Source organism: Setaria viridis, chromosome 4 (genome assembly GCF_005286985.2).
Source record: "Setaria viridis chromosome 4, Setaria_viridis_v4.0, whole genome shotgun sequence".
NCBI classification, from domain to species: domain Eukaryota; kingdom Viridiplantae; phylum Streptophyta; class Magnoliopsida; order Poales; family Poaceae; genus Setaria; species Setaria viridis.
The window spans coordinates 5,289,817-5,300,540 of NC_048266.2; the positions used below are offsets into that span (position 1 = coordinate 5,289,817).

Consider the following 10,724-nt stretch of genomic DNA (forward strand, 5'->3'; position numbering starts at 1 on the left):
TACGAAATAAATATCAATATATTAATCATGTAATATATTTTTATACTAAATTTATTAGGAGACGTGAATGCTAGTACTTTTTACAAATTTGATCAAATTTAAAACCTTTTGACTTCTTAAGGAGTGAGAGTTGCATTTTTTTAGGACGGAGAAAGTAGCAAGACAGTTGGAGATACGACGTCAGCTGATTTGGGTAGCTTCAAAGCTGATCAATTCGGCCGTACAGGTACAGCACTGACGACTGACGTCGAGTGCTTGACATTAGACGCTTCATCATATGCTGATCAGTTTGGACTTTGGACTCTAATGTTGGTCTCAGAATTTCGGTAACTGTACTACTGTAGCTTACGGTGTTCCTGTCACTGAAAGCTCCATTTCCCCAACGACCCTCTCCATTCTTGTCGGGGGGCCGCTACATGAATCATGAATGCCACGAGCTGGAACGTGTACCGGTCAGAGGAAATCGAATGTTTACGAGAGAATTCCATATATAGCACTTGAAAAAAAAATTTCTAAAATTTTGTCATTTGACATCCAAAATTTTCTTTTTTCTTTTCATAGCACTTCCGTCACATCTTAGATCATCCTGTTAAAATACACTCCCTAACCTCCCGTAACTTCCCCTCCCGACCCGCTCGTCCCCGACCCCTGTCTCGCCCGTCTCTCCCCGACCCCGTCCCTCTCCCTCGTTCTTTCTCCTCTGTTCCCTCCCTAAACCCTAGATCCACAGGAGGTGGCGCCGCTCACCGGCCACACCTACGGGTGGCGCAGGCCTTAAGAAGGCTCATGGCGCCGCCCGTTAGCCCCCTCCCCATCAGCATGGGGAGCTGCAGGCAAGGGGCACTCGCCAGGCCGGGGTCCCGCGAGGCCTGAGGCGACGGGTACGGCATGCTCGAGGCCACATAGGGGCAGGGGTAGGCTCGGTCGAGGATGAGGGGGCAGCCTTGCCTTTGGATACCCTGGGTTCCTGCCTGCAGCTTTGATTTGGTTTCCTATTGTCTTTGGTCTGTTCTTCAGCTACCGTTCATTTTGTTATGGCTCTTCCATGAGAGGTGTCCTACACACTGCTTTCTCCTTGGTGTATGGATACCCTGGGTGTTTGCAAGACAAGCTTTTTACATTCACACAATTAATTTTATCCAATTTTGTATGTTCACTGTTTAATTTCTTATTGCTCATGTAGAGGGTCACCAGAGAAGAGAAAGACCACCAAATCATCTGAGACAAGTATTGTGCCTTTCCAGGGTGATGAACTACCAGCATCATCCATGTCTTTTCCACCTAGGTTAGTAGTGATGAACACTTATGCTCATGCTTACATAATAACCCGCCATGAATTATTCTAAGTACCTTCTCATTTTAGCCAAAGCTTGGAATCTGCAGCTGTGAGAAAGGGAAAATCTACCAACTCAGCATCTATAGGCTTCAAAAGGTAATGTCTAGCTGTTTTTATTTTTGAATTTTTAGTGCCACACTTGTGTTATTTCTGAATATTATTTCTGCATGTTTGTAGGTCAAGAAGTGGCTCAAATCAGCTTGAGCCCATTCCTGTGTCTAGTGAGCAAACATCTCAGCAAACAATTGCACCTGTGAAGGCAAAGGCCAAAAGGAAAAGGAAGCAACCAGCTAAAAAACAAGGAAAGAATCTGGTGCTACCATTTGATAGTCCAGCAATGTGCACAAGAAGCAAAAAATGGGAAGACCCGGCTAGTCCTGCAATGAGCACAAAAAGTAAAAGAAGGCTTAGCTTATGATTTGCATATGCCTTTCTTTTGAATCAAATGTGGTGTATGTGAACCTATTGTAATGTTGGCTTGATTGTGTGTATATGTGAACTTGATTGTAAGGTATGCATATAAACCTTCCTGTTGCTCATGTGAACCTAATTAACTGTTTGAAATTATCACCTTTTGTGCATTGTTGATACTGGATTTTGGAATGAGAGGATCAACTTTTTATTTCTATTTAATATTTATGGATGGTTCATGTTCAAATCTAAGAAAAATTATGTGCATCTGTATACTTACTAGAACTTAATGCGGCTGCTTAATGAGCAAAATTGTCTTTTTATTTAGAATGTGCACTTGTATGGATCATATTTCACTAGATTAGATAAGATGAGAGGTAAAAATATCTTTTTAGGTTAGACTTAACAGCAGATCTGACGGAAGTGCTAAGAAAGGAGAAAGTGCTAAGAAAGAATGAAAGAAAAATTTGGAGGTCAAGGGACAATAAAAATTTTCGGTGCGATACAGGAAACTCGGTTTTTTTCGAGTGCTGTGTAGGTAATTCTCTCGATGTTTATCCCCCTTCTCGACGAGATATTCGTTCTGGAGCTTTGGAGCAACGTTACCGGACGAGATTTCATATGGACGTACGACGGGGCAGGAGAGCCGTGTCCCAGTGGGTGGTAACCAGGCAACCTTGGCATGCATCATGACGCTATTGGAATCTTTTACCAGTAACTTTCCTGATTGGAATGGAAATCCTTATCCACACTGAATGGTGAACCATGATAACTGTGTTAGACCAAATGACGCCCAGTTACTGATGACGATTAGCCACTCCTAACAGCGACAAACGGGCAGGTTCAGAAGTTGGAACCCGCCGGCCGTACAGTCTTTGACAAATCACAGGCACTGTCACCTGTCCTGAGCCCTGACGCACTTGGAACCTGCCGGCGGTCTTGGCATGAGCCGTCCGATCCCGCATCCGACGGCTCCGCGCCGAGCCACCGCCATAAAAGCGCCACCCCACCATTACCGCCTCGGAAGCAGCTCGGAGTCGCTGCTCGCTCCAGCGAAGCTGAGCCAGGGGGCACGCTGGCCGTGCCCTCTGGCCTCTGCTGCCAAAGCATTCATCAGTCTTTCTTCTTCACTCAAAGTCCACAGGGGGCCCATGCTCGATCCAACCTGAGCTCCCAAGAATCAATGCTCGATCTATCATTCCGGTCTGTGGTTATTCAGGGGCTGAAATCTGTGCTCAGAGCAGAGACTGCGTTTTCCTTCAGTGATCTCTGAAGCTTGTCTGAACCTGCCCTGTATGGGTTGGGTTGGGTTGGGTTGGGTTGGGTCATTAGTAGGTGACACGTTGGCAGATACACAGAGGCACAGAGCCATCGACGTAGTATTAACACGAGGTTAGCGCAAGCTAAAAATCATCGACCGTCCTTGATTTACGTCACTTAATTAGGTTGCCGTCGTGCCCTATTCGATGGGCAGGAGGAGGTTCAGAGAGCTGACGTGCGACGATCGACTGCAGCGTCGACGACGCTCAATGATCACAGGCAGGCCGATCGCTGCGTTTCACCAAATCGTCACGTATCTTCGCCATGGCTGGCTCGCGAGTCAGCATCATGGCTTTTACGGCTGCTGCCACGATGCGAGACACAGATGAATGTACGAGATCCCATGGTTCAGAAGGTGCCAGGAACAAACATTGTGCCCGGCTGCTGTCCCAATGCAACCATGGTTCCGCACCGAAGCAAAACTGCAGGGGAACATCATCTGTGTCATCAGCTGCATGGATACCTTCCCAAGCTTCCTTGCAAGCTGGTGATGCTGAAGTTGACGTACCTCTCGTTCTGACCGGTCCTCTCCGACGAGCTGTTCGCGCCCTGTACCAGGACCAAGGAGCACACACGCACGCATGCTCTGAGAGACTGACGATGAGGGTTGCGACCTGCAATTATTCCTTCCGTTCCAAATTGCAGGTCGTTTTGATTTTTCTAGATGTAGATTTTGCTATGCACCTAGATATAGTGTATGTCTAGATGCATAATAATATTTATGAATTTAGAAAAACTAAAACGACTTACAATTTAAAACAGAGGGAGTAGATTATAAATAAATCTTAGGGGAATTTGGATCAAGTACGGTTTATGAAAACCATGAGCCTGTTCGCTTCAGCTTATTCAACTGGCTTATCAGCCACCAAACAGTATTTTCCTCTCACAACAAATCAGCCGTTTCAGCTTTTCAGCCGGCTTATAAGCTGAAGCGAACAGGCCCCATATTAAAAAAAATTGTGTAGCTGATCCAAACAGCCACATTGTGAAGTAGATTGTAGTATTATACATATTCAGTACATCCATAGCACATGCTTATTTTTTAACAAATAAATGTTAGTCCCCTGATTCCAATTCTCACTACTAGTGTTTTCTCTCTTTTTCCCCCATGAAAGCATAGGTTTTCTTTAGTTACGTAGGCCGGCCCAGAAATAACTTGGGCCAGGTGGAATAACGAACGATCAATCAGGTGGGCTGGAGCAGAAACGCGATCCGCACGTCCTGTACTCCTGGGCCTGGTTTGAAGCAGCAAGCAGACAAAAACATGCCTCCTGGCACGTAGTAGTAGTGGATGCGCGGATCCGCCCACGGCAGCAGCAAAAACGGCTGGCCGCCGGCCGGCACTTCCTCCAAGGCAGGCCACTTGCGCGCTCGTGGTCACGGACATGGCGCCGTGCCTCGGGCTCGCGGCTTTGACCGTTGTGTGAACGGCCTCGCGAAACTCCGGACGGGCCGGCCCACAGGGGCCTCAGGTGCGTGCACGTTCCCCCCGAATCCCCTCTTGGCCTGGCCCGCCGCGCTTGGAGCGACGCGCCCGGGCCTGTGTGGCTGTGGTTGCGTGGTCTCCCCAAGCAAGCGTCCAGCCACCGCGCGTGACGCCCGCCCCACTTGCCGGAACACGCCAACACGCCGTGCCGCCGCCGACATCGGCGGCGTACCTGCTTGCCGGCACCCGGGGGGGCGCGTGGCACCGACGCACCAAGTGACGGGAGCGCCCACATGATTGCCGTGCGGAGCACAGCACACAGCAGAGCAACCGACCTCGCTCGTTCGCTGCCTGCGTGCAATGGCCGCCGTGGCGTCGCCTGCCATGCCATGCATGCGCGCCGCCGCTCTCCTCTATATAAAGGCACGCAGGCGGCCATGACGATCCCGATCATACCAGACCAGACCAGATTCAGAGCCCTCACTGACCTTTTTGTGATCGCGCGATGGTGCGGCCGTCGATCGTGCTGTTCGGGGACTCGATCACGGAGGAGGCGTTCGGGGAGGGCGGGTGGGGCGCGTCGATGGCCAACCACTACTCCCGCTCCGCCGACGTCGTGCTGCGCGGCTACAGCGGCTACAACACACGGTGGGCGGCGCGGGTGGCGGCCCGCGCCGTGGCCACCGTCGCCGGCGCCGTCGCCGCCGTCACCGTCTGCTTCGGCGCCAACGACGCCGCGCTGCCCGACCGCGCCAGCGCGCCGCAGCACGTGCCCGTTGACGAGTACAGGGACAACCTCCGCGCCATCTGCGCGATGCTCCAGAGGCGCTGGCCCGGGGTCACCGTCATCCTCATCACGCCGCCGCCCATCGACGAGGACGGCCGCCGCCGGTGAGTGCCCCCTGCTGCTTCCACCGCCGTCTCGAGCGATCGACCAGCATTGGCCGCCGATACCGCTCTGACGAATGTGCAGGTACCCGTACGCGCACGACTACTCCGGCCTGCCGGAGCGGACCAACGCGGCGGCGGGCGTGTACGCGCGGGCGTGCGTGGAGGTGGCGCGGCAGTGCGGGATCAGGGCCATCGACATCTGGTCAAGGATGCAGAAGTTCACCGGCTGGGAGAAGTGCTTCCTCAGGTACGCGCCCGTGACTCTGACTCTGTTACAGAATGAGCTCAGTTGCTGACAAACACGATGGAGATGGAGAACTCAAATTTTTCCGCCATTTCTCGTCGGCAGGGACGGGCTGCACCTGACGCCGCGCGGGAACCGGGTGCTGTTCGAGGAGGTGGTGTTCGCGCTCAAGGACGCCAACCTCAGCCTGGAGGCGCTGCCGGCCGACCTGCCGCTCTTCGGCGACATGGACCCCGACGACCCGGCCAAGTCCTTCGAGGACGATGACGAGTGGGCTGAGTACTGAGGATGGAGAAGATGACAGCTTCAGTTCCGTGTCGACTCTGACAATCCGCGTCCCTACAATATGTTCAGGATAAAATTCCTTCCCGAATGAAGGTGTAGGATCGTGGCGTGTTCGCTTGCTCAAAGCTCAAGGGCAGCGATGTCTAGAATCGCAATTCATTCGCACCAACTCTATTTTGTTGTAACAAGTTTATTTCCGGTTCATTCTTTTACCTAAAAAAATGTCAAATAAATGCCCACGGGTTTGTTTCTCTTCTATCAGCACGCGATAGTTCTTTGTTTAATGGTTTGGCGTGCCTCGAAAATGGGATGAACTTTGCCAATACGTGGCAAATTTTTCATTCGCCTCTGTGAGAAAAAAAAAGGTTTGGCGAAGAGTCTGGAAGTTTGTCTTGATTCCTTTGCCTACCAGCCATGAGGCCCATGACGGCATGACCCATCCCACCATCCGCAACTTTTTCACACGGCCCAAAACGTAAACCACCACCTATCAGCTGATTCGTGCGCAAGCCCGGGAACCTATCATCTAGTTCAAGGTAAATTCACCTTTCATCTAGTTCAAGGTAACCGCATCACTGTAGTCAGCCAACCAAACACACTCACACAGCCACACAGGCCATGCTAAGCTAAGTCAAGCAACCAAATGCGAGCTTATTGTATCTGCTAAACCAAGCTTGGACTGTCCATGTCCTATTCTTAGCTAGGCTCCCACCGGTGCACCATACCAATCACAACCTATATACCTTTCAGAAGCCCGGAAGCAACTTGACTTCCGATGTTTGAGATTCATGCGGCCAATGAAGGCCCCACGATCTCCTTCATCTCCGCCGCGCCGCCGCTCGCACGCACACCGGTGAGAGCCAAGCAGGGGTGGGAGGTGGGGGGAGCTCCTGGCTGAGGTAGTGGTGGAGGCGGCAGCAAGATTATGGTTAGTGTTTGGGGTTGCTAGGGTGGGGGCTCCAATGGCCGGCGGCTAAAGAAGAGGAGGAGGTCGGGAGCGGTGCGGAGGTCCGGCGGTGGCTAGCGCGGGACCAAAGATGGCCACTAGGTTAGGAAGGACGGGTTAGACGGGCAGTGGCGGTTGGTGGGCGGTCGGCACGGCAGCTGGCTGGGGCAATGGCGGACGGGGGTGGCGGTGGAGCTCGCGGGGAAGATGAGGAGGGGGTTGGAAGATGGCCGGATGGGCCTAAGCTATCTTCGCTATCCGGCTAGCGGAAGCGAGCGAGGTAGGAGCCCCCAAGCCGCGCACCGGATGCGAGTGTCCGTCCGAGAGACATTAGACAGCTCGAACCAGAGCTCGTGACACTCAAAATCGTGACGACTGTCATAGTGCCACCGAACGGCTGTTGTTGCTTGCACACTACGCCGTGGTCATTCTCCCCGATCGAGAGACTGCGACGAACCTAAACATAATAATAACGGGTGAAAATATTATAACAACTATAATTTTCATTAATGTTCTCATAGGTAAACATTGTGAAACACTTTATCCTAAAAATGTAGACAAACATATCAGAACAGAAACTCCCTATGCTCAATAATATTGGCACCTAGGAGAGTTAAAATAATTTTTAATCTTGCCATATTGGAATTCATTTATCCACGATCCTCCTAGGCAGCAAGAAGGAGCGCGAGAGCGAGGGACAAATGGTGCTTCATGTTAGACATGGCTTGTGAAAGGGCCTCTATGCTAGTGGTTAGTGCACCTAAATATCATCCAACAGATCTGAATTCAACTCCCGAGCGAATTAAACATATTTGGAATAAAATTTTTTACCCTGCTAAGACTTCGGTCGAAAAAACATGCTAGGACTCGACCTCCTTGATTCGGAGTACGTTGACGCGACCATAACTCTCCCACGTCACTCTTCTTTAGAGAAAGCCAATGGCACTTGCACTTGCGGAACGAGACTGTGAACTTTGATTCGGAGTACGTGTAACTCTCCCACGTCATTTTTGAACTGAAGAGAATTGGAACCGCGACCATAACTCTCCCACGTCATTTTTTCTTTAGAGAAAGCCAATGGCACTTGCAAATTGGGGAGCCACTTGCGGAGTTAAAGAGACTGTGAACTGGGGAGACATAAAAATATTTGAACTGGAGGAACGTAAAAATATTTGAATTGCTTATGGTGTTCGGAGAGACGTAAAAATAATTTTTAATTTTGCCGTACTGGAATCCGGGGAGCATATGCACCCTTAGCACATCTTCAAAGTTGTGCTATTCGTGGAGGAGGATGCAGAGTCTACATGCTAGTTTAAGTTAATTAAGCTAGTATTTATTAGCTCACTTAATTAAGATGATAAATGATACTTGCATCATTGACAAATGTAGTGATTTATTTTCATTAACATTACGTTGGTGTTTGGTTTCTTTAATCCATCAACTAAACTTTAGTCCCTATTTACATGGACTAAAGTTAAAAAATGATTTTATCCATGTTACCACTGTTCACTCGATCCCAAATCCAACCCCAACTCAAATAGGTGCTGCCCCAAAGCAATATCAAGACGAATCCCAAGCTGGACATTCCGTTCACGCCACTCTCGTCTCACAAAGCATTGCGTCGTCACCAGATTCTACACCCATCGAAGCTTGGGACAAGTTTATTTTTATACTAATTAATTAGTTTGTTCTGAATATCATATATTTGAAACGAAGAGAGTACGGGACAATCACATATTTTTCCTTTTCAAAGCATATAATCAGTAGCATTGAGTAAAAATATTGTGTTATAATAACGACTTTCTTGGTATCTTTTTTTAATCAAAGGAAGAATTTATTAAATCAAAGCTGAGTACATCATCATATCACACGCAGTACTCTCGAAGAAATTAAAATTACATTTAAGAACAATCAAGTACTTCTCTTGTCTTCATTATACTCACGACGTCATGCAGCTCCAAATCTCAATCTCAAACATGTATAAAGATTCATATAGAAGGCCGCACAACGACTAACATCGTTGTAGGCTGGACCGAGCAAAATCTTCTTCACATCTTTCTTCTTCCTCTTCCTGCCACCGATGAAGAAGAGAGACTGATCCCAATCTACCCAACCCAAGACTGATCAACATCAGCTCAAGGAGCAGAATTATTCTCACAAGCCTTTCATCGTGGTTGGATCTAACCATGACAAAACGGAGAAGGGGTTGGAGAAAATTATTTCACGATGACAGCATCATCCCTGCCTCGATATCGCCATCCGGAAACCTAATTGTCCATGTCGTCATGCTAAGGAAGTTGTCGACGCTGTAGTTGCCCATCATCTTCATTGGAGTCGCCATGGATAGACTAAATTCACCCTACCTCCTCACCGTTGCCGGAAAAGAGGAGAAAATAAATCTCCAATATCATGAATCGCGGTATGGAGAAATCTAAACCCTAAAATTGGACTCGATCTACTAAAACATATTAGAGAGATTGATCCCCACTCCCTCCGACCTCCGGCGAGATGCCAGAGGTGGAAAGGGAGGGGGACCAACGGTGGTGGAGACGGAGGGCTGGCGGCGGGATTGTGGTGCCGCCCATGTCGCCATTGGGACAACGTGGGTGATCTTTTTTTTCCGGCCCTGCTCCCCTTTCGACTCTCTTGGTATCCCTCCATAAACATATGAAACATTTTTTTAGGTGTAACAGGGGAGAGGATCCCCACAAATTCATTTCTCGGAGCTGATTGCAAGCTCAGGAAAACAAGAGGTTCAGCATTTTACAAAACGGGAGCTACTGTTCCCAAATTACATATTGAAATAACGGAAAGACACACCAGGCTTCTGTTGTTGCATGCTTCATCGTCATACGAAACATTTTCTCGTAAGACCATAGACAAAACACTGGAAACGAAGAGCGTATTAACTACTCCCTACACTCTTTATTTTAGCCGTCGTCCTAAACGTCAATTATCATCCACTATAGGGAGGCGACTTGTCGGGCAAAACGTAGATGTACACCGTGCCGCATCGAAACTGAATCGATTCATGCACGATGCGCCCGGGCAGGAAGCCAAGAACACAAGTGGCGCGAGAGCCGAGGGTTTAATGGTGCTGAGGGTCCGGCCCGCCGGGGCTCGACCTCTTCGACTCGGAGTACGCCGCCGCCGCCGCCGCCGCCGCGGCGCGTGTGAGCCGCGGCACTCCCACCGCAGTGACTGTCACCTCTTCGACCAGCATTTTCCGGCCGGCGACGATCACCATCTCCCGGCTATCGCCGGTCTCGCAACAGCCGTGCGAGATGGCGGACAGGAGGAGCACGGCGCAGGCCAGCAGCTTCAGCGTATTCGAGCTGGACGCCATTGGTGTCGTCGTCGATCGAGGTCTTCGTGGAATCCTAGGATGTGCAGTGGCTATCTATCGTCTAGCTTTGCGTGGTGGCAGCTTGGATTGCTTGGCAGTTACACGATACCGGTCGAGGATTTATAGGCGCCCGACCTGGTCGTTCGCAGGTTGTCGTTGGCTCGTCGCCTTATGATCGAGCTGGTTGGTTGCTGCATGCAATACAATGGTGGAGGTGGAGATACCTGTGTGCCGCACTTGAACGGTCGATGGTGAGCTCAGGAAAATCGAAAGGACTTTTTAAGCCATGTTCGTTGTTGCGCATATAGGCTCTCGATCATCTAGTTTTAATTTAATTTCCATTTTCTTTTTGCACGATGGTACTGCTGGCCCTCTGGAATCTCTGGATCAGATTTTCAGCGGATTATATTTCTTTGGATATACACATGCTTGTTGATGATGCTTAGTGGACGATGACTTAGGCAGGCCAGTCAGCCATTCTAACCGTCAGTCGGTGGCGTGACATCACGCGAGGAGTCG

General features: G+C 49.8%; 1 protein-coding gene and 1 long non-coding RNA gene across 2 annotated transcripts; both read left to right on the plus strand.

The window, feature by feature from the left end:
- The first annotated feature begins 408 nt into the window (after positions 1–408).
- LOC117854225 (uncharacterized) lies at positions 409–1,856 on the plus strand. Its single transcript, XR_011898107.1, has 3 exons — positions 409–1,285; positions 1,364–1,432; positions 1,514–1,856. It is a non-coding gene; the product is annotated as an uncharacterized lncRNA (long non-coding RNA).
- Positions 1,857–4,670: 2,814 nt separating this feature from the next.
- Positions 4,671–6,164, plus strand: LOC117851937 (GDSL esterase/lipase At5g45920). Its single transcript, XM_034733847.2, has 3 exons — positions 4,671–5,384; positions 5,467–5,631; positions 5,734–6,164. Exons 1-3 carry the CDS (start codon positions 4,999–5,001, stop codon positions 5,912–5,914), a joined length of 732 nt encoding a protein of 243 aa, XP_034589738.1. The 5' UTR covers positions 4,671–4,998; the 3' UTR covers positions 5,915–6,164.
- The last annotated feature ends 4,560 nt before the right edge of the window (positions 6,165–10,724 follow it).

Coding starts and splice junctions, on each gene's coding strand:
- LOC117851937 (XM_034733847.2), top strand. CDS start 4,999: ATGGTGCGGCCGTCGATCGTGCTGTTCGGGGACTCGATCACGGAGGAG. Junction 5,385..5,466: donor GACGAGGACGGCCGCCGCCG/GTGAGTGCCCCC, acceptor ACGAATGTGCAG/GTACCCGTACGCGCACGACT. Junction 5,632..5,733: donor TGGGAGAAGTGCTTCCTCAG/GTACGCGCCCGT, acceptor TCTCGTCGGCAG/GGACGGGCTGCACCTGACGC.